Here is a 24615-nt window from a genome sequence, read left to right as displayed (position 1 = left end):
ATCTTCACAAGTTTGCAAGCCATGCCCTGGCAGGGGTGCCCCATGAGGCTGAAGTCCTGAGCTCCCCTCCAGTCTGGTAGGTGGAGAATGGGCAGCGCTGTGAGACGCACTTTAACTGTAAAAGAGCCGCATGCAGCTCGTGAGCTGCGGTTTGGCCACCCCTGGTATAGACAGTTGTATAAGGAGGGGGGCGGGATCCCGACTGCCAAAAGGGGTATCAGATAAGAAGTCTGCTCCTGGAATGAATGCTAAAGATGCAAAGCCAAGGACAGTGCCAAGACTCTGCCCAAGCCCCCAGCATGCTAAGAATAACAATAATTCTATGGCTTAATCCCTCACAGCAGTCTGGTGAATGCCTAAGTAGGGGCATTTGACTAAATTTGTAATATTTGGCAACCACTCTACCCCAACCCATCTGAAAGCAAGGGATGCAGGGCCTTGAATCCTACAAATAAATTGAGGGGGGTAAGATGATCTGGAAACACCATTAATTTCTTCCTCTTCTCTGAAAGTTGCTGAGGTAAGCAAGGTGTGTGTGTGTACGCACATGTGTGTACGTGTGTGTACGTACATACACAGATCTGCAGGGAGAATGGGAAGATCAATGCTCAAGTGAGCTGGCTTCATTGGATGTTCTCCTGAGCAACCCAAGAATGTTCCCTCTGTCTACGTCTTCCACTGCATCCTCACCCATCAACAAGCGTTGGTTCTCTGTGGGGATGGATACAGTTGGGCTCCTGTCCGGCTTTTCCCATCCTCCATGCTAGGGATGTCTCTAGCTGAGCACTCCTCCCCCACCTGCTCCCTTTCAAAGCTGTGAATATTTTTAGGCCGCTGCTTTTTAACGTATTAATAAAGTAGAAGAAAATGTCTTGATCTGAAGAACAGGAAGCTATAGTCAGAGTAAGAAATTATGTTTACTCAGCCTCAAACAAAGTATGACAGGAATGATCGGTATGCTGAAGGATACTCTCAACTCCTGCCATTCTATACAGCTAGAGTGCTTGCTACCCAAAGAGGTCTTTGAAAGGCAACATAAAGCAGCCTATCTGGTGAAAAACTTACGTAGCTTTTCCTTCCCTCAGGAAAATACACGATAATGAGAACTGAAGGGTGGCAGATACAACTTTCTTAGACAAAGGCTTGAATTTTAACTTGACATCTGTCTGTGTAGGCATGGGGCTTGCATATTGCTTCATGTTGATGCTGCTGGTGGCAAGTGCTTTTCTGCGTCCAGAAGGTGATTCCTGAAAGTAAACATAAAACAACATGAAATAACTTTAAAAAAATAAAATAAAGAGGTGAAGAGTTGTAACACAGAAACCAGCAGTTTCATAAAGAGGGGGAAAAACCCTACCAAATAGATCGGCCTCATTCTTTTTTCCAGCAGAGAGGCAGAGTGGTCCAGTGGATCGAGTAATACCCCTGGGAGACAGAAATTCCTCAGTTCTAAGCCTGGCTCAGTCACAAAGGGCCCCATCCAAAGCCCACTGAAGACAATGGGAGGCTTTTAATTGTGTTCAGTGGGCCTTAGCATCAGCCCTTAAATCACAAAGGTTTAGATCCTGCACTAGGATCCACATGGTGAACTATTACACTCCCTGAGGTTAACGGGACTCTGCATGGGCATAAGACTCTACCCGTGCAGCTCCATTTGCAGGCTCATGCTCCAGTTTCCCCTTTGGAAAACTCACCGCACAGAAGAATAGTGAAAATTAATATTTCTATGTTGCTTTGAAAAACATATAAAGTACTATGCAGTATTAAGTAGACAAGTACTATTTTGAGCTGCTACTAGAGTTTAAGCATTGAATTTAATGCTGAAATTTTTTTCAAGGCTATTTTCTTTCTAACGAGCATAGTACATGTACATCCTGAGTTGCAGATTTCTGAAGTTAAGATTGACAGTATTTCTAGAATGGCGATAAAATCTTTGGGAGAGAAAAAATTAGACTAAGATCAATGCCTGATTCACATTTGAAAAGAGGTGTTCTAAAGAATTCAGATATAAATTAATCTAAACTGCCTCTAAGAATCTACTACACAGTTTTGTCTACAACTCTCAGCATACCAGAAAAGAAATGATATGTAATAAAGTTCTAATGGATGAAAGAAAAAAAAAAGAAAAACTGCTGTTAACTTTTGAAAAATGTTCTCACAATAAATCTACATTTTACTGCGGTCGACAATTTGTTTTGAATAAAGACGACTAATTCAATCAAAACATTCAAGCGTCCCTTTTCTAAGTACTTGACATTTCTGTCCAGTAGAATAAGTCAGAATGTAATATGTCATCCCCAAAGAATACCTTGTTTAAAAAACTAGCCTTATCTGTCAGATTATGCACAGGAATATTATACAGAACTATTAGTGCATGTAGATACCTTATGAATGAATTTCAAAAATGCATCAAACACTTGAGAAGGATTTAGGCTCTCTCAGAAGAAATACTTAAGAATATGCAAATACTCTCAATTGAATCAAGTTGAACAGATGCGACTATCGCAAACAATACAAGTGCTCTTTCCCTGGCCACGACTGTCAATCAAAAAATGAGATTAAGGTCCAAGGTTCTGACAATGTGTAAAATGAAGAGTATGAGGGAGTTTCAATCTATTACACTGATATGAACAACAATAATCTGTTATTGTACTGTACCTTTAGAATAGCTAAATACTACAACTAATTTAGGATTCAAGATTTACTGCAGCATCTGTTCTGAAAGTAATGCGTGAGAACTGGCACAATATTTTTTGGCTGTTCTCTATACAAATCTGAATAAACAGTTTGCTTCTTAACAACAACATTTACCTTGCATAATAATTCTTTGCCTTTATTACAACACTGCAGTCTAACAGTACCATAGAAGATCAGTTGTTTTCACCGAAAACCTTGGAAGAGGGCTGTTTTACACCGCTATATTTGCAAGTTTCAGATTTTTCTGTTTATGGTCTGGATGCAATTTTTATTTTTAAAAAATTGGCTAAACCTTTGCTTAGCTAATAGCTTAAGGTATTTTTAATAGTTCTAGAGAAAAATGTTTTGTAGCTTCTATTTTTGTCCCGTAGAATACTCAAAAATGTTGTAGAAGACAGTACATGAATAATTACGGAAGTATAACTGATATGGCAAAAACTCGCACATGTACTTTTTTTTTGTCAATCAGAAAAGAAGAAAATAAAAATTACACAACAGTCTGAATTATGCTCCCATTTACAGTGAAACCAAAAATATACTACTCCATTGTGTGGGCTATAATGATCAGGAAATATTTGTCATATTTTGTATTCAGTTTCCTTTTTCAGTCAATTAGGATGGGTTCATGCTTGCAACCATCACAAAAAAATCCCACCTTAGTCTGTTCTAAAATTTTACAATTATGGCAATAGTTATTCTTATCTAGAGGGTTGCTATTTAATATATATATATCTGGGGATGCTTTTCATCATTTTAATGCTGTCTAAGCCAGGGAATCTGGTTTTCCTTAAACCCATTTACACTAAAATGACAGTATGATTGAACTGATGAGACACAACTACAAATAATGCATTAGAATACATATCTTGTTCAGTATCCACTCCTTTTCCCTAATTAAGACACAAAAGGAACAGGCTAGGAAAAATCCTCTTGACTGAGTGACAATGACAATCCCAAATGGAATAAATGAAATTTGCTTACCTACTCTCAGACCTCTGGATAAATTGCTGATCAGCAACAAAACACATGAATGTACTGATCAACTGGTATGTCTATTCTGATGCTGACAATGAAAACCAGTCTCCCACCTCAGTATCCTTGAAACCACGACTAAATGGAAAAAGAAATGGATGCTCACCCAGCCTGTTACTTGGCTGAATTTCTCCTCTCTCTGCTAGTTGCATTCTATAATGCACTTTGTGAAAAGTGCACGTGACTGATGCTGCATGAGTTCTGCTTGCACTGAAGTATGGGGTACAACTGTAGTTCATTGACATTTACATGAAACAGAGGGAGAAGACCAACTTTCATTTATGACAACACATTTGAGATCCAGGTTGTCTATGGCTAAGTTAACTTTAAAACGGTTTTTACCAGACCAGTTTCTAGCCCTGCATTACAGCTGTTTTTGTGCCAGTGCAATGGTGCAAATCAGCCTCAAAGCCAGCTACCAGAGAATTCCCCATCATTCCCAGTGCCGAGAAGGTACATTTGCCATCCAATTACTTACAATTTTCTTGACCATTTCATTGAGAGAAGTCCTAAAACAAATATCATATTCACCTAAAATTCTAACTTACTTATTTTGTAATTAAAGCCATGCTATGGATGGGAAGACATGTATGTAGGTTTGTTTGGGACCTGCTTTCAGGTAAGTGCACTTTGGGGGAGGAAGAATGTGCTATGTGTCTGTTTTTTGCCCTCAGGCCAACTGAGACTAGTGGAGGGCAGGAGGTTCTCCTAGCCTACCTTCCCCTTTGAAAAAAGACACTGTTGAGATGTTTAGAACCTCGATTGATTTTGCCATAAAACTTTTGGAATATAATTCCATGGAATATGCTTTCAACTATGACATACCCTACTTTTCCTACATTGTCTTTGTTGAATTTATTAACAGCCACCTTTTATAGCATTCAAATGCACTATACAAACAGATATCTTGAAATTTGGCATGCTCTGAAAAGTAATATGGTCCAAGTTACATAGGGGGACCAGACGTTCCGATAAAATCGGGACTGTCTCGATTTTGAGGAGTTTGTCCTGCGTCCCGACCAGAGTACGGTCGGGATGCCATCTGTCCCGATATTTTGTTTCCTGGTCTTCGGTGGCAATTCGGCAGAGAGTCCTTCAGTCACGGACAGTCTTCAGCGGTATTTCAGCAGTGGGTGCTTCTGTCTTTGGCGGCAAGGCTTATTACCCCCCGCCGAAATACTGCCAAAGACCATCTGCAACTGAAGGGCTCTCCACCGAATTGCCGCCGAACTCCCAGATGGGTGAGAGTAAAAAAAAACCCCACAACCCATGCCCACCCCCCTCCGCAGTGGTCTCGATATTTTCCCCTTAACATCTGGTCATCCTAAAGTTACAGTGGCTGTCACTCTAGAATTGGAAAGGAACATCTTAAATCAGTAGAGAAAAGCAATAAACCAGGACAAAAGCATACAGATAAGATGTAGATGGGTAACTATCAGCAGGCCAGGATGAATGGTTTTAAATCAGAAGCACAATTTATAAAGCTGCTACACCCAATATCAATATGGTCAAAATTATTAAAATACAGATTAGTATTACACCTGGTCTCACAGGAGGACATGACATATTTTATAGAAGAGAAACCAAGAAAGCTTATCGTATTTGTTTTTTCTTTTGCTCAATGTTTTTCAAAACATTCTGTGAAGCATTTTTATATATAAAATAGCAACCAGATCTTAAAACATGTAAGGCTCAATTATCCCTCTAAATATATCACATTACACATGCATAAAAATTCAGTTTACAAGGTACTTGACAGTACACACCCATATATTTGTAGGTAAGATTGAGTTCTTAGTACAAAACTTGTTCAACCACTGAAATAATACAGAATTAGTGAAGCATCATGTTTCTTTACAAACAACGATGCGGACATTACCAACTGGAAAATAATGATAAACATAAGGTACACAGCACAGTTAGAGGAAGCTAAGCCCATACTTGGGTATTAGTAAGCAGTTCTAGACTGCTATAAGAATGAGAGAGTTATCTAATGTATTTAGTCATTTACTTTTTCTCATACTATATGAGAGGGTGTTGGATCAGACAGTAATTCTTGTATTGGGGTACATGGACCACTGGTAGTCTGCAGAAAGCTGGTAAATATTGGCTTCACCTCCTTACTTCCATCTCATTTTACAGATGTCAAGGCTCTTCACTATAGGAAAAAAATGAGAACTTGGGCATCTAGAAAACAGGCTGAATCCCCTCCTTTCCAACTATCTCCATATAGAGGGAAAAGAAATAGGAATAAAGGCAACAGATACAAATACATAAATATTTTCCTAATATTATTTTATCATGTAAGCAATTGCTATAGTTGCCACAGGACACTGTGTGAATTGGTGGGATTGTCATCATTGTAATCACAACAGGAAGCGATCCACGTAATCACGAATGGGAAAGGATACAGTTCACTAGACCCCTCTGCTATCAAGATGAGTGTTACACTATAAAAAGAGCGTGAGATCCCCTCTGTTAGAAAAGGCCACACACAGAGATCAATTGTGAGATTTATGGGTAATTTGACAATATTTATTGACAATCTCATAGGGATTAGAGACAACCAAGAATAACTGGAACTGTAGATTTATCTTGATTTATCTTCAAACACTCAAATATTGACATGCGATCAGATATTTACAATATTTTTTAAATAAAGTGGTATGTCAGACTCCTTTGAGTTATAGTAGTTCTTGTACGGCTCTGCTGACATCAGAAAAATATAGAAAATAAGAAAAGCTCTTAGAAAGTACCTTTAAAATAATTTTAGAAAGAAGTTTATTTGAAAGGAAAAAGAGCTCAAGTCTTCTTAAAACAAAAACAAAAATATAAGCAGATAAAATACGATTCCCTTGATAGAGCCATCTGCTTCGGAAAGCTTAAGTTTCTTAAGAGTACTGAGTAAGGGCTGGCAACCTATGTAACCCTTTAGTTTTTATGAAAAAAGAAAACTATCAATAAGCACATTACACAGACACAGAAACTGAGTTAAATATATGCTTTTATACTCCCACACTACTTCAAGGAGAAAGCCTTCCCTGCTGGAAGATTCAAATTATAGCCAATTTGTGAATACATTTAATCATATCCTCCTCACTGCCCCAGAATGTCTGCTAACTATGAGTAATAAAAGCAAAGCCTACTGTGTTACTAGGTCACTAGTGCAAAACCAACTCAAGTCAATAGTTGATTGCTAGCAAGTTGATAACCAGCAAAAACAACGAGGAGTCCTTGTGGCACTGCAGAGACTATGCTTATTTGGGCATAAGCTTTCGTGGGCTAGAATCCACTTCATCAGATGCATCTGACTATTCAGTGGCTAGATGAAATAAGTTTCATGGTCTCAGTCCAGTCCTCATTGCATAAGCAATGACATCAAAATACCTTCACGACTGGGACTGTTGGCCTCATTGGTAATTTCAGGAGACAGGCAAATCTTTGAATGAGGATACAGACTCAATTACACATTCAACTCTAGAGGTGGTCCCTTCATGTCAGGTCCCTAGATATATGGGCAGAATAGTGTATGAAAACTTGCACTACTACATTACCAGAACCTGGGCATAAAGGGAGGGCTTTAATTTCTAGGGCTGCAAATTCAGCACCTTTCACAAGTATTAAATTCACAGATACTTAAGGTAGAACACATATTTGCTTATTTCTTATAATAATTAGTCTGAACCCTTACACCAGTAGGATGGAACTCTGGTTGAACTACTTTTGCACCAAAAATAAATCAACCAACCTCTAATTCAGGGATTCTCAAACTGGGAGTCGGGACCCCTCACGGCTTCATGAGGTTATTACATGGGCGGTTGCGAGCTGTCAGCCTTCAGCCCAAACCCTGTTTTGCCTCCGGCATATATAATGGTGTTAAATATATTTAAAAGTGTTTTTAATTTATAAACGGGGGGGGGGGGGTCGCACTCAGAAGCTTGCTATGTGAAAGGGGTCATCAGTACAAAAGTTTGAGAACTACTCCTCTAAGTAATGATCTGAGCTGTCCACATTTCCCCCTGCTTTTCAGGTCTACGTTTAATATACAGCAAATTAAAATATAGTTTTAAAACTTTGAAGGGACACTGCCAGTTCAATTTGACCCTGAAAGGAAGCTTTTATAAAAAACAGGGGTTTTTTTGTTATACTTCATTCTAACTAAACAAACACACATCTTATTTCAATATTTGCAACCCCAATGCTGCAGTATTGTGTTGTTGCATGACAGCTAGCATTTCTGGAATGGAAACAGACTATAAAACAAAAACAAAATGGACTCCTTTATTTTCAATGTAGTGAGAGAAATGCAAATATCAAGCAAAACATAATAAATAGTAAATTACATGTTTATGTTTTCATTTTTAACCATATAAAATATTAGCAAGGTGTCTATACGGTTTCTGTAGCACTTATCACCGCTTCATGAGTGTTTCCCATGCAGACAGACTAGAGGTCCGTAGTGGACAGCATGAAATCTTCCGGTCTCATCCTTTCTCTGCTTGTAGGATGGGTCTATACTTTAAAAATATTCTGGCTTGGCGGAAAAGCTTTAGCAAAGAAGTTTATAACAAACCTGGAAGGTGATCAAAATGTGGATCAGCCTTATCTCCTCTGGGAACTTTTCCATAGCCAAAACCCTAAACAAAGAATAATCCAGACTGGAAATTAAGTATGTGTGGATCACTATGACCAGATAGTCATCTAGGAGTAAGAGGAAGAAGTGACTTTATTTTCTGATCTAGGCCAGCGGCTCTCAACCTTTCCAGACTACTATATCACTTTCGATAGTCTGATTTGTCTTGTTTACCCCTCCCCGCCCCAAGTTTCACCTCGCTTAAAAAACTACTTGCTTACAAAATCAGACGAACATACAAAGGTGTCACAACACACTGTTACTGAAAAATTGCTTACTTTCTTATTTTTACCATATAATTCTAAAATAAATCAACTGGAATATAAATATTGTACTTACATTTCAGTGTACAGTATATAGACCATTATAAACAAGTAATTGTCTGTATGAAATCTGTTTTTGTACTGGCTTTGCTAGTGCTTTTTACGAAGCCTGGTGTAAAACTAGGCAAATATCTAAATGAGTTGAGGTACCCCCGGAAGATCTCTGAATACCCCCAGGGGTACAAGTAGAGAACCACGGATCTAGGCTTAGCGATGAATCAAACAGGAACCTAGGACAAACGGGGAGGTGGACCCCTCTGATGGAAATGAAGAACAGCGTCCCAGCTAGTTCTTTGAAGCATTTCCCACTTCCAAACCGCATTACATCACTTTAGTGTGGATTCAGTTTGAGCCAGCTATTATCATCCATGTGCTGATGTTCTAAAGGCATTGTGGAACCCTGGCTCTGGAAAACTATACACAACTGGGTGTCATTGGTGCATTGTTGGTAGCAAAGCCCCTAGTATCTCATCACCTCTTCCAAATGCTCTCATGTAGATACTGAAGAGGAAGCCATACAGGAGAGATCTCAAGGGTAGGGTCTTTGGAGGAAGAGCGGAGGATGCCCATCTCAACTGTCTGGGTTCTGTTGGACAGTAATGACTGTAGCCAATGTAGTGCTGCACCATCTACTCAGGCTATGCAAATATATAAGCAGATCAGCAGCATTTTGTGTTAACTCAGTCAAAAGTGGCAGATGCCATGAGCACTGAGACATGGCCTCCTTCCATTACCCTGAGGAAGCCATCTTCTAATGCAGCTAGGGCTATCTCCATGCCATGCCCTGTCTGAAGCCTGATTGAGAAGAATCCAGGATATTGGCAGACGGGGACAGGGAGTGGGGTGTGTGGATGGGGCAAGGGTCGGGGGGGGGCATCAGGAAATGGGGGGGGTTGGATGGGGCAGGAGTCCCGGGGGGGGACACGACACCCTCTCTTAACTGGCCCTCCATACAATTTACGAAACTCAATGTGGCCCTCATGTCAAAAAGTTTGGCTGCCCTTATCCTAAATCCTCCGCACGCCAGCCATTCAATGTGTGGCCCCATGCCTATGGTGACCATCCAAATGCTACCCTGAACATAAAATTCTAATTTTCTCCCAGCATTTTTGTGATACTCATCACTATAGCATCTGAGCCACACAAACATTAATGAATTTATCTTTACAATACCCTTGTGAAGTAGGACGCTACTATCATCCTCACTTTACAGATGGGCAGATGAGCCAGAGAGAGTTAAAGGACAAAATCTGCAAAAGAGTCCATGAATTTGGGGGCTCGGTGATTCGGTGTCCAACTTGAGACATCTAAGACCTGATTTTTTAAAGGTACTATGCATTTGCAGCCCCCATGTACTGTGCTGCAGGTGTAAGTGCTCAGAACTTCTGAAAATCAAACTCCAGATATCTCAAGCTGGGCACCCACAAAATGCTGAACAAACAATTACGGTCACCTATGATACTTGTCCAGCATCACATATACCAGGGACAGAATCCAGTTAAGCCACAGTCAAATGCCTTAATTACAAGACCATCTTTTCTCTTCCTAATTCCCCCTATTTCATTCACTATGCATTTTCCAAGTTTTGCAGAAAATCAGGCAAGGGTCCTACAGACGTGTGACGGATATGTGTGGGAGGGGCCAATAACTGCCAGACTCCTAGGGTTGGGGTATGATGCCATGCCCAATACTAAGGACTATGATATACACACAATTATTAACACTCAGTAAAGATATGAGTTTAGATAATGTGGCCTTCTTGTTTCCAGGCACCATTTCCTAGGTCAATACCTATTTTGGATGGGAGAAAACAGGAAGATAAGGAGGAGGATCAATTTTGTCTGTGTTTTTTCTGGAGTTTCAGTTCTGTGTGACTGATTCAAAATGATGAGGGAGGCTCAGTGGACCCACTCAACATGCACAGTGCAATTGGAAAGTTCAGTGAAACACAGAAGACATATTGTGCATGATCAAATGATGATTTTCCGGGGCTTATAATTAGACCAGATCTGATGGATTTTCATGGGAACAGCATTCAGAGAAATTTAACACTGGCACCCATTTTCACTACCAAACATCAGACCTACTGATCACAGATATTTTAGGGTCCCTTGATACAGGAAGCACATTTCACTCTTTCTTTCACTGCATAAAAGATTGTAACAAGTATCAGACATGACAAAAGTTACCAAATGATAAGCTCCAATTCTGCAAAGTGATCTACATGTTAAGTATCCATATGGTCAGATCTCTTTGCATGATCAGGCTAAGGGGAGTAAATACAACAGATCAATATATTCTCTCAGACGCTATTAAGAGACTTGCATGTTAGGTAGCACCTTTCCATTTGCCCACTACAGTGGACATTTCCCAAGCAAAACTAAAACCACTCACAAGGCAACTAAAAACAGATAAGCTCTCCACCACATTTGTAAAAAGCAGCTTCGGAGTATCACATCCCAGGATAGAGCAGAACCAACTCTTCTCCAAGGCAATTTTGTACAACTCCACTGAAGTCAACACAGTTGTAAGCGCTGTATTACAAAACATCTGAATTTGGCCTAGTTTAGAGGAACCCAGATAATTTGGAACTATACATATCTAATGCAGTCTTCTTTTAAAGACAGAGTTTGCCAGTCCTTTGTCAGGAGAGGAACAGATAACGAAACAGACCTTGTCATCTTCGGCCATAAAAGCTTGCTTGTGGATGTTGTTTAAATTGTTTACCTCAAAACAAATGTGAATCAAAAGCAAATGAACTGACATTTTTTCAATTTGAAAGGAGGTTTTCTATGTGCAGCTACGCAATATTATATTCTGCATAAGAGCCAATGAACCATGTAACATTTTTTAAGTTAACAACTCTAATACCTTTGTAATCAAATTTCAATCTTATCATGGCACTAGCCCTTTAATTAGATTGTATATACACAACTTACAACTGAGTGTATTCTGGCTGTTTAGCCTTTCATGTTTCTGATGGGTCAGAGTATATCTCAGAGTGTAGTTTCACAGTCCACTGTGTTTGTGTCATCCAGCTGAGTGGCAGAATCTCTGTCCCAGTAAAGACACTCCTTGAAGTCATGGCACAATTAAAGCTTAGCAGGAAAGGAAACTGCAGCATCAAGGGTTTTTTTTTAAATGCAATAAGTGATGCTCAGCTTGGAGATTGTCAGAAACTGAGAGAAGATGGTCAAGCCTAGTTTTTGGAGCTGGAGTAGTCAGGCCTAGTGGTCGGAGCTGGAATCAGGAGTCCAGGGCAGGGTTGGAGTAAGACTGGAGCACGACTAGGAGCAGGATAGCGGCAAGAGCCGGGCTGGAGCAAGAGCGAGACTGGAACTGACTAAGGCTTGGGGAGTCTGTTGCCACTGTCAGCCAGGAGAGAGTTCCAAGCCCTACAGTGACATTGAGCAGACTGAGCTGCTGTTCCTCCTGTGAGGCTTATACACCTGCTCTGGGAGTCACCAGACCAGTTCCCAGCTTGTGGATTGGCTGGAGCTCAGAACAGGAGTGACTCTTCATCAGACTCAAGAAAGGGGAAACATTTTTTGAGTCATCTTAAAGAAAATACCTTTAATTTTCAAGCATTGTACTGTAAGGCCATTACCACGAACAAAACACTTCTATCAGACTTGTCATTACGGGCAAAAATGTTTATACTTGTGTGCCTAAGGACAGGCACCTGCAGAGATACAAGGCACCTTCATAAGCAACCTGATTTCTCCTGAAGTCAATAGGCGTTATGGGCTCTCAGCACTTTGAAAGTTAGCGCATGATTCTAGTTTGGTCTATAGAGTAACACATGACCCATAAGACAATATCAAAAACACTACTCCTGGGAAAATTCTTCACCATTGCGCACATGCAGAATTCATGTCTCACGCAGAATTTTTTTTCTCTGCAGAAAACACATTCTGCTGGAGAGGTGCTACAGTTACATCTTTCACCCACGAGGCGCTGCCATGGCAGAAGCACAGAGGGCAGTTGCTCCCGGTAGGGAGAGGGAGATGAAGAAGCTGCATTCCTCACAGCACACTGTCCTTGTGGCCAGGTGAGGTGGCACAGGAAACGGGGGGGAAGGACAACATGGGGCACATGGGGTTGCCAGGGGTCATAGACTGGGGTTCAGAAGGGCTAGTGGAGGTACAGACTAGGAGGCGGCTGAATGAGAGTGGGGGTGCAGGGCCACATGGGGACAGGAAGGAAGGCAGGCCTGGCTGAGTGGGCATTAGGGTTACCACCTGTCTGGTATTTGACCAGTCTGGCCAGTTTTTTTTACGGATTTGCCAGTTGCCAGAAAAATAATTTTATCTGCTCCTGGGGGGCGGTGGGGGGGGAGGAGGGGAAGGGAGGAGTTTATGTGGGTCTAAAGATTTGCATTATCATCAGAATACACTGGGATATCTAACGTTAAAGGTTTCTGAGTCCAGCTGAAGACGCTGCAGTGTTCCCACTTCCACAGTTTAAGTGATAACAGATCAAAACTGTTCAAAATACAGCAGCAGTCTGCCCACGAAAACGCAAGAGCATCACGTACATGTGTGAAAGTGAATTTGAGTCATACGAGAGTGGGGAAAAGTAGAAGATATCTTATGGAAGATAAGGGCGAAGGTGCAAGTGATCTACTACACCCCCACCCAAAAGCCTGCATAAGAAACTTCACATTCAGTGACAGCTGGCTAAATGAAATAGACTACAAAAACTGGCTGGCAAAATGTGCAGATAAAATGAATGGTTATCAATGATGTTATCAATCTTATCTACATGCGCTATCTCTCTAGATACTATAAGTGGCTGTTGAAGGAAGGAGTGGGTTGTGGAGTTGCATTGCGATTGGAGTTGCGGCAGGCTTGTGGGGACAGCGGGTGCCGGGTCTTTTGCATTTCAAAGGTGGTAACCCTACTGGCGGTGCAGGGATACATAGGGATAGTCACCTCCTCCTGCACTGAGTAGGGGTGCAGAGACACATGAGACAGGGAGTGGCTGAGTGAGGGAGCAGGGCCATATGGGGAAGGCAGCTGAGTCGGGATGCAGGGCCATAAGGGGATGGGGGGTGCAGAGAGAGTGAGAGAGGGACAGATGTGCCTGACTGAATGAAAGAGACTAGGATCAGCCAGAGCCTGCATGGGAGATGCTCCTCAAATCCCTAACAATCCCCTACCCATAAAAAAACCACCTGTTCCATACTTCTCCCACCCACATCCAACAACCCTCCAAGTTCACTCCCAGGCTTCTTCCTAGCAATTACTTCCCTCTCACTCAGATTCTCTGTTACCCCTGACTCCCCCAAGTCCTTGCTCTGCTTCTGAGGGGTGAAGGAAATACATTTCTGTATTTTAGTTTAAACGAATTATTACTCCAAGTTCTGCATTAATATGCCTAGTAAATAATCTATTTGTCCAAAATATTTCCTGAATCTTTTATGTTGTCTGTATTGTTACAGACATACTTGCTGATCAGTATTTTGAAATAAATTACCGAAATAGTTGAAACTGGCGTGATTGTAATATTTTGACAAATAAAATATGCAGAATTTTGCAAAATTTTAAAAATATTGGGCACAGAATTTTTATTTTTTGGTGCAGAATTCCCCCAGGAGTAAAACACTTTGTCCAGTGCTGTCAAATTATTGATCTCTTTTATAATTCCAGAAAACATTCCAGTTTGTCTCAGAGCATTTCTGCCCATATTTGCTGCTTCTAAGGAATGGTCTGAATGAAATGGTGATTCAGCAACCTTTAACAGAATTTTGGCTTAAACAGACCTTACTATTTATAACAACAATTATAAAAAAAACTTTCTAATTAGTTTATTTTCTGTAACTACTCCACTTCTTGATATCAAGTCTTGGTCAAGGTTAACGCAAAAAGAATATACAACTAAGCGTTAGCTCCATATAATTTACCACTTCCTAATGTCTACAAAGTTAGGGAGTCAAACGATTTGAAAACTTTTGTTCTGAAAAGACACCCACGACGTACTTACGATGGGAAAGAGGGAATGCTACAAAAGCTACTACAATACAACTTAAGCTCCTAAAATCTGAGCTCAACTCGCCCACGTTTGTTTCCATTGCTTGTTGCTTCTACGAACTTGTACCTCAGAAAAAGAATACAATAGTCCTCCTTCCTATACAAACAGAAATGTTGCGAAAATGCAAGAGCAGCACGTTTAATTCAATAAAAACTGAACTTATGGCTGAAAAATCTTATTATGCTTTATAATTATTTAAGTATTAAAGAAAATTTCCTACTGATTTCTTTCTGGAAGAGATTTCTTTAGTAAAGGACAAGCAGTGTAGTAATCATTATCCAAGGAATATTAAATCTAAATGGGGAATAAAACAAGTTTCCTAATTTGAAATATTTTGTCCAATGGAAACAAAAGAGCTTTGTCTGCCCTTACCCTGTGCTTGAATATGAACAAAGCACAGAGCGTGATCTTCTCGGAAGTTGGCTTTTCACACAATCTTTAGCAGAGCTGCTGAAAGATAACTACAACTTAAATGGAAGCATTCTGTTCTTTACACCTACTCAGAAGACAATTCTTTAGACAACCCAATTTACACTCTTCTTTCTACTTCTTAAAAGATTGACAGTGGCACCACAAAGCCACTGGAAAGACGCAGATATTGGTGATTTTACTTTCATTTGCTACCCAATTCAAATATCAGGGGGTAGCCGTGTAAGTATGTATCCACAAAAACAACAAGGAGTCCAGTGGCACCTTAAAGGCTAACAGATTTATTTGGGCATAAGCTTTCGTGGGTAAAAAACCTCTCTTCTTCAGATGCAGAAGTGAGGTTTTTTACCCATGAAAGTTTATGCCCAAATAAATCTATTAGTCTTTAAGGTGCCACTGGACTCCTTGTTGTTTTTACCTAATTCAAAGTGACTTAATTTTCAAATAAAGCTATCGCACAGCACATGAAGTCAATAAACATGTATTCACAGCTCCCTGAAGAAAAATAAGTCAGAAAGTTCTGACTCTTTCAAAGCCCGGATGCTGGCCCTTCAAGCCACATTACAAGCACCATCTTGCTTATACTATGCTGAAAAGGTCATTGCTTCGCTAGCAGAGCAAAATGGATCACTACAGAATTTAATTTGTGAGAGTATAGAGCAATTAAATGCTAAAATACACAAGCTATGGGAAGCTCTCTCATCTGTAAAGAGTAAATTAGAAACTATGTCAGTTAAAATAATTTAGACAGATGGATGGAAGATTTGGAGGGCCGAATGCAAACAGCACAATCTATGCTGAAAACATATTTAAAAGGAAATGATGGTTCAAGGTATCCAGAACATTTATTAAGAATTGTGATGTACTTGAAAGGAAAATGTTATGTTTAATAAAATTTTCCACATGTCAGGAAAATTGGAGTTCTGGGCCTACTGACTGGAAAAGGAAGGTAAAAAAGTCATGAAAATGTTAGAACAATTGTCTTAAATACACCTGCACCTCAATATAACACAACCCTATATAATACAAATTCAGATATAACGTGGTAAAGCAGCGCTCCGGGGGGGGGGGGGGGTGGCTGTGCACTCAAGTGGATCAAAGCAAGTTCGATATAATGAGGTAAGATTTTTTGGCTCCCGAGGACAGCGTTATATTAAGATAGAGGTGTAGCTATATTTGTTCCCATATATATGTGAACGTATATAAACTGATGAATGATTAAATAGGAAGTACTGTATCATATTTATTACCTAACAAATGACAGAGGATGTTTTCTGTAACTGGAAAGAAAATGAAAAGTGGTACCACAGGCTGCTTTTTGTCTTCTTTGTTTGTTTGTTTGTTTTGATTAATTCCAATTGGAGTTTAGGAAATCACTCAGCTAAGAAGTGGTTTATTGAAATGGACCTTTTAGATGAAAAACATATTTGGAAATTTGCTCCACAGGACCGAATTTTGGTGGAAATAACAAAGTGTTTCTCTTAACAGACCTGTCTTCTGCCTTCGTGATCCTTGGAAATCTCCAATGGGAAAATCAGATGGAAAGTTCCAGACATGAAGACTGAAATGTATTGGTAGTACCATAGGCGCCTACTTCCCCGCTTTCCCCTGGGTGTTCAACCCCACCTCTGCCCCTAGCCCCGCCCCCACTCCACCCTTTCCATGTGGCCCTGCCCTCATTCCAATTCCTTCCCCAAATCCCTGACCCGGCTCCGCCTCCTCTCCTAAGCGCGCGATGTTCCTGCTCCTCCCTCTCCCTCCCAGCACATTGCAAAACAGCAGTTTGGCAGTGGCCAGGTGGGAAGTGCTGGGAGGTAGGCAGAGGAGCGGGGACGCGGTGCACTCAGGGGAGGGGGAGGAGGAGGTGGCGGCGGCGGTGGGTGAGGGGAACTTGGCTGCCAAATTTTCCCCATGGATGCTCTAGCCCCAGAGCACCCACGGTGTCGGCACCTACGGGTAGTACAGAATAATCTTAGCTATGCCATTGCTGCAATCAAGCTGTTTGGTGTGATTAAGTTCCACCATGTGAGTTACTATACTAAGAAAATTCTGACATACTATCCTTAAAAGTTTTCCTGTACAAAACTGTGCAGAGACAACATATTCTGAACAAATAGTTTTGACATACAATGAACCGATACCTTTTCTAACAGCATAACAGCTACTTTCTTGGGCTCTCTTAAACGCATTAGAAAAAATATTTGCAAGAAAACTGGGCAAATTTAGTAAGCTGGACAAGACTATTAAGCACTTTGATACTCTCACTTTCAATCAGAGCTCCTGGGTGTTCAAGCCTAACTTTAGATATCCATTTTTGAACATCTTTGTCAGTCTGTTTTGATCTTTTATAGAATCATAGAAGGATAGGATTGGAAGGGATCTCAAGAGGTTATCTAGACCGTCCCCTGACACTGAGGAAGTACCAACTATAGCTAGACCATTCCTGACAGATGTTTGTCTAACCTGTTCTTAAAAATATCAAATGCTGAGGATTCCACAACTGCCCTAGGTAATCTAACATCCAACCTAAATCTCTTTTGCTGCCTAATAAGCCATAGGTTTTTGTCCCACCCTTCGTGGACATGGAGAACAACTGATCACCGTCCTCTTTACAACCACCTTTTACATATTTGAGGATAGCTATGAGGTACCCCCCTCAATCATCTCCTCTCAGTTCTTTCAACCTTTCCTCACAGGTCATGTTTTATAAACTTATCTTCATTTTTGTTGCTTTCCTCTGGACTCTGTCCAATTCATTCACATCTTTCTTAAAGTATGTCACCCAAAAATAGACACAGTACTCCAGCTCAAACTTCACCCGTGCTGAGCAGGGCAGAACAATTACCTCCCATGTCGTATATATGATTCTCCAGTTAATATATCCCAGAATGGTTTCTGCCTTTTTCACAACAGTATCACATTGTTGAGTCATATTCAATTTGTGATCCATTATAACTCCCAGATCCTTTCCTGCAGTACTGCTACCTATCTAGTTATTACCCATTTACCATTTGATTTTACCTTTCTAAGTGTAATATTTTGCACTTGTCTTTATTGAATTTCATCTTGCTGATTTCACACCAATTCTCCAATTTATCAAGATTGTTTTGAATTCTAATCCTGTCCTCTAAAGTGCAAGCAACCCCTCCTAGTTTTGTATCATCTGCATATTTTATAAGCACACTCTCCATTCCATCATCCAAATCATAAATGAAAATACTGAATAGTACCAGATGCAGGACAGATCCTTGCAGAACTTCACTAGATACAGCCACCCAGCTTGACACTGAGCAATTCATAATGTCTCTTTGAATACTGTCTTTCAACCAGGTTACGCACCCACTTTATAATAATTTCATCAAGACCATATTTCCCTAGTTTACTTAAAAGAATGTCATGAGGAACTATGTCAAAAGCCTTATTACAGTTCAGATATATCATAGTTACTTCTTCCTCCTGTCCAGTAGGCTAGTTACTCTGTTAAAGAAGAAAATTAGATTGGTTTGACATGATTTATTTTGACAAATCCCTGTTGGTTATTACTTATCACCTTATTATCATCTAGGTTTGAACAAAGTGGTTGTTTAAGAATTTGTTCCAGAGTCTTTTCAGATACAGAAGTTTGGATGATTGGTCTATAATTCCCCAAGCACTCTTTCCCCCCACATTTTAAATACAGATACTATGTTTGTCCTTCTCTAGTCCTCTGAGACCTCATCCATTCTCCAGGAGTTCTCAAGAATAATTACTAAGAGTTCCAAGATTGCTTCATCTAGTTCCTTACATAACCTAGGATGAATTTCATCAGGTCTTGCAAACTTGAATATATCTAACTTATCTAAATGTTCTTTAATCTATTCTCTGTTTTGTCCTGAGATTTTTCCCCCAGTTGTTAATATTGTGCTAAGCATCTGATCACAATTAACCTTTTTAGTGAAGACTGAACCAAAAAAGGCATTAAACACTTCAGCCTCCATTGTGTCATCCATTATTTGCTTTCCTTCCCCACTAAGTAATGAACCTACACTTTCCTTCATCTTGCTCTTACTTCTAACATATTTATAGAAACTCTTCTTTTTTACTTTTACGTCCCTAGTTAGTTGTAACTCATTTTGTGCCTTAGCCTTTCCGATAGTCTCCCTATATGCATATACTATTCTTATGTACTCGTCCTTAGTGATCTATTCTCATTTCCACTTTTTATACAATTACTTTTTGATTTTCAGGTAATTAAAGAGCTCCTGAGGGAGCCGTATTGGTCTCTTACTATTCTTCCTATCTTTCCTCTGCACAGGGATTGTTTGCTGTTGTGAACATAAGAACGGCCATACTGAGTCAGACCAAAGGACCATCTAGCCCAGTATCCTGTCTGCCGACAGTGACCAATGCCAGGTGCCCCAGAGGGAATGAACAGAACAGGTGATCACCAAGTGATCCATCCCATTGCCCATTCCCAGCATCTGGCAAACAGAGGCTAGGGACACCATCCCGGACCATCCTGGCTAATAGCCATTGATGGACCTATCCTCCATGAATTAATCTAGTTTTTTTGAATCTTGTTATAGTCTTGGCTTTCACAACATCCTCTGGCAAGGAGTTCCACAGGCTGACTGTGCATTGTATGAAAAAATACTTCCTTTTGTTTGTTTTAAACCTGTTGCCTATTAATTTTCTTTGGTGGCCCCTAGTTTTGTGTCATGAAAAGGAGTAAATAACACTTCCTTATTTACTTTCTCCACACCGATCATGATTTTATAGACCTCTATCTTATACAGACTTCTATTACCACCTCTTCCCCAACCCGCCAACCTGATTTTTATCTGGTTACCCGAATAGTACCCATACTGTAGATATGGCCTAAAAACTTGTTGGACAATAAGTATCCTGCTATATTGATTTTCCAACAGATATCTGGGTAGTTAAAGTCTCCCACTATCAGCAGCTCCCTGTGCTTTTGATATCTCCACTATTTGTTCCAAAAATGTTCATCCATCTCTTCCTCCCGATTTTCTGACCTATAGTAGGCCCCTACCAAGACATCACCCATTCCCCTCACCCTTTTATTTTTGCCCTGAGACTTCCAATAGGAAAGCTTTATAATGTGAAGGATCTTGTGAAGTGGGCAAGAGTATTTCGAGTTTAAAAAGGATAATGGTACAGATTATCAGGAGTAATTTTGTTACTTTTCTACATCTTGTCTCTTTCACTCCTCCCAGGGGAGCATGCTGGAGGTTATGCCATAGAGGACACAGAGTTTATGCTAGATACAACATTTTGGAATATATAAGGTGTATACCATGGAGTGGGCGATTTTACTTATTTCTCAGCAACTCAGTCCTACATTTCCACTTTCTTCCAGTTATTGGGTAAAATAAAGGCCTAGATTAAATGCAATCCTATAGAATCACATATTACGAGTGGCAGTAACTTCCAAGGGTTTAACCAAATTAATTTTGTTATCTAGCGAATTCAATACCTTGTCATCAACCATGAAATGGAGACTTTCTAGTACACTCTATGTAGGAGTACCTCATTAACTGTGATGGGAAAACTCTGAAGTGGTTACACAAGGTAAATGTATAACAGCAGCCTACCAAAAGAAAGACCTTGGCTAAAGAAATTGGCAGACCAGGCAGAATACATAATGTGAGTGTCAAGGTCAAATGACTCCCTATACACATTTTCCTTTCATATAGCTTCTACTGTTCCTAGAAGCCAGAAGCATCAATCTTCCTTCAATTTAAGTCTTTCCTTATTCAGGATATAAATCGACTTTATTTCTTCTACCTGGCACTAAGATAAGCGACCTTGATGATAAGGCCCAAAAACTTTTTGAAGTTATAAAAAGTAGACTTCTACCCATAACTCAACCAGGAGTGTACCTATAGCAGCTGTGTTAAACCAGTAATGGCTTTTAGAATTTTTATTGAAAGTTGTGTGGCAGGACATCAGGTCTTCCAACCTGATATAGATTCATATTCAGCTCTTTAGTCTAACTGAAGGATGCAGAGAAGAATTAAACAAATAAGGCAGGGAAAGGCTGTTGAGGGAACAAAGGCAATGTAGGAAGACAAGGCCTTAATAGACCAAGGATGAACTCCAAGAGAACTTTTGCCTTCTGTTTCCCAGCATGGTAACCACATTATTGAACTTCTTTCTCACCTCCTACACTGAACTGTACCTGACAGTATCTGTGGCAGCTATCTCCTTCATACTAAAATAGAAGAAAGGTAACCCATTCTGGAGGCCTTATACACACCCATTTCCCTTTTCAACTATGATAATATCTTTGAAAGCCGTTAGCAAAATTGAAAGGAATTTGTTATTCCAGCACTGAAACGCTGCTCAGACAGGTTTTGTAAACGGCAGGTTTTGCTGACAGCTCTCAGGTCTACACTGCAGCTGGGAGCGTGCTTCCCAGTGGGAGTAGACCAGGGGTTCACAAACTTGGTTTGTGGCTTGTTCAGGGTAATCCCTTGGTGGGCCGCAAGACACTTTGTCTAACTGGAGCGTCCGCAGGTATGGCCGCTCGCAGCTCCCAGTGGCTGCGGTTTGTAAACAAAGTGTCTCGTGGCCTGCCAGGGGCTTACCCTGAACGAGCAGCAAACCAAGTTTGGGAACCACTGGAGTAGACAGATGTGCACTAGCTCTGCTCAAACTAGCATGCTAAAAATAGCAGGCTGCCAGGCCTACCCAAGGAGCTGGGGCAGTTTGTACTCAGGCAGCATATGTCTGTCAAATCGAGCTTGGAAGCATGCTCCTGACATCAGTGTAAATGTATTCACAGAGTGTTCATATGGTGTTCAATAAAATACAATTTGCAAAGTCTGAGGAATTTCATCTGAGATGCAAAAGGCCTCTGACTGTGTTGAAATATTGCAACTTTTACATTTGCTTGTTATTTTAATAAAGGCCTGAACTCAACTCAAACTGTACAGGATATGGATGAAGGTGTTTTTGAATGGTATCCCCTTATGCCTTTCTGTTGAGCTGTGACACTCACCTTGGATCAAGCTATTCACCAAGCTATTCACCAAGGTGATATCTCTGCCTTCTGCATATAGCGCACAAGTAATGCAGAGTTACTGGAAATGTACCCACCATTGTGAAATCCAGTGCTACTTCAGCCAAGTGTGGCTTTCTGCTGCCCATTGGCTACATACTACATAGTAAGGTTAAATATCTGAGATTATGGCTCTGACCATCCAATTTATTCTCTTCCCATTCCCTCACAACTTCTTTCATGGGGTATCAAGATATTGCATTAAGGAATCTAGATCGCTATTAAATGTGAGATTTCATAAAACTGTAACATCCCCTCTATTATGGCTAAAATCAATCAAGATACATAGTAATAAAACCTGGTGATGTCCTGGATATGGAGGGAATCTGGACATCTGCCACTGTGCTCCTATACATCTTTCACTATCTCCCAGTTGATGTTTCTAAATGAATATCACAGGACTTCCACAAGTCTGAAAGATCTATGGCAATGACACGAGTTGTGAATTCACCTCACATTGCTTTGAGGAAAAAAGTGGCCTTGCCCTGTCTAATATACAGTTCTGTAACTGGTGCCACTTCATTGCCTCATTTAGTAATGTTATTTCTTTATTTGAATTTGCAATCTGGCAAGCACATTTTTAATTAAACGAGGGAGCTAATTTTAATGTGAAATTCCACTGCATATTGAAATCGAAAGCTACATGCTTTGGAACTGCAGGTTCAATGCACCTTGTAGTGGGATAATGTTCACAGAGGAAATGATCCCTGATTTGGTGGCTGTTTCCCAATACCATTTGAATAAGTCTTTACAAGACATTTGAAATTGTGTGTGTTCTGTAGGGTGCTGTATGTTTTTGGCTGCAAAATCCCAGAGCATGTGAAATTTGCATTGGAAGTATGATGTAATTGTCAAGGGAGGGACCAATAAATAGGGCACAGGGAGGCTCCTGAAGATTAAGATCTGCATGTGACTATCTAGATACATGAACGCTCACGCATGCAATGCCTCTGAATAGTCACACCCTTTGCATACTCAAGTTAATGAGGAAAAAAAATGTACTGTGCACATGCATGTATTCATATTTCCTTAAAACACACATCTCAGTGAGGACTATGTAATGTACATAGTCTAAGTTGTAGTATTTTAAAAAGCCGGTTTTTCATTAACCACAAAAAACATCTGAACAACTTTCTTAGAGCATGAAAGACTTCTTTCCCTTGAACTTAAAAAAAAAAAAAAAAAAAAAAAAAAGTCTAAATGGATTTCTTCAAAAATTCATCTCTGGACTGACAAGCATAAAAGTTTCACTCCAAAAGGTGATTTAAAAAACAAAAAAATAAAAAAACAAACTAAAATAGCCTGAAAACAGGGGCTCATAATTAAGCTGCCCCTTCAACCATAACCACACTGTCACTAGAGCAACACAATAATGTTTTCTGTGCAAACAGGCAATACATTTAACATTTTCTCCACTGTGTATATCTCAGAGAGATATGCAAAGGCTCCCTGCAATAAAACAAATGTGTGCCAGTGGATAAAAGAATCTGTCCATCTCTCTCTCAACTTAGGCCTGTCTCAGAATATTTTGGTAGAAAACTCTTAAAAACCTGGTATTTTTTTCTAGGTTTCTGTGAAATTCTGTTAAAATGAAGAAATAAAAGCAGTCACAAGAATACTATTTGCTATAAGTTACTGAATACTAAACCACATTATGTGTTCCATTCTCCCTTGCTGCTTCCATGAAAAATCTCTTCTTAAAAACAGATTTCATTTTTTTTCCTGTGTATGCACACATTAATTATAGATGATTGACAAAGCATCCATTCTTTTATTTGCCTTGGCTGAGACCAGATCAGTGTTATGTTCATGTGAAGAAAATACTTCATTTTATGTTGATTAAGTATGAAATATTGTTCATAAAAAGAGTCATATGCTCAGGTCCACAAAAGGTGTGTGTTTTTAGGCTAACATTTTCTTAAACCAGTTTTTCCAGCTTTTTAAATGTGGAAAAACTTAATACAAAAATGGTTTTCTTCTCACTGAAAGTTATTCAATAAAATCCCTAAGACTGAGGCCTCGTCCAGACTAGGGGAGGAAAATCGATCTTAGATACGCAACTTCAGCTACATGAATAACGTAGCTGAAGTCGAATATCTAAGATCGAATTACTCACCAGTCCAGACGGTGCGGGATCGATGTCCGCGGCTCTCCGTGTCGATTCCGGAACTCCGTTCAGGTTGATAGAGTTCCGGAATCGATGTAAGCGCGCTCGGGGATCGATATATCGCGTCTAGACTAGACGCGATATATCGATCCCCGAGCAATCGATTTTAACCCGCCAATACGGCGGGGTAGTCTGGACGTGGGCTCAGTTAAGAATGGTCATTTCTGCATGTCTGGCATAGTAATAATGAATTTTCAACAATTCTGCCTCACAATTTAACTTCTTTAAACATTCTCAA

The 24615-nt window shown here is 40.1% G+C and overlaps 1 protein-coding gene across 12 annotated transcripts in view; it reads right to left on the bottom strand.

Annotated features, from left to right (window-relative positions):
* EHBP1 (EH domain binding protein 1) overlaps nucleotides 1-24615 on the bottom strand; it is a 282634-nt gene that overhangs the window by 177276 nt on the left and 80743 nt on the right. For all 12 annotated transcript variants that reach the window (XM_050952010.1, XM_050952011.1, XM_050952015.1 and 9 more), the window contains exon 6: nucleotides 1066-1247. In XM_050952010.1, the coding sequence (XP_050807967.1) occupies nucleotides 1066-1247 (182 nt within the window). The remainder of the gene's footprint in view (nucleotides 1-1065; nucleotides 1248-24615) is intronic.

This window comes from Gopherus flavomarginatus, chromosome 4 (genome assembly GCF_025201925.1).
Source record: "Gopherus flavomarginatus isolate rGopFla2 chromosome 4, rGopFla2.mat.asm, whole genome shotgun sequence".
NCBI lineage: Eukaryota > Metazoa > Chordata > Testudines > Testudinidae > Gopherus > Gopherus flavomarginatus.
Note: the sequence above shows the minus strand (reverse complement) of the source record. Positions and strands in the feature narration are given on the sequence as shown.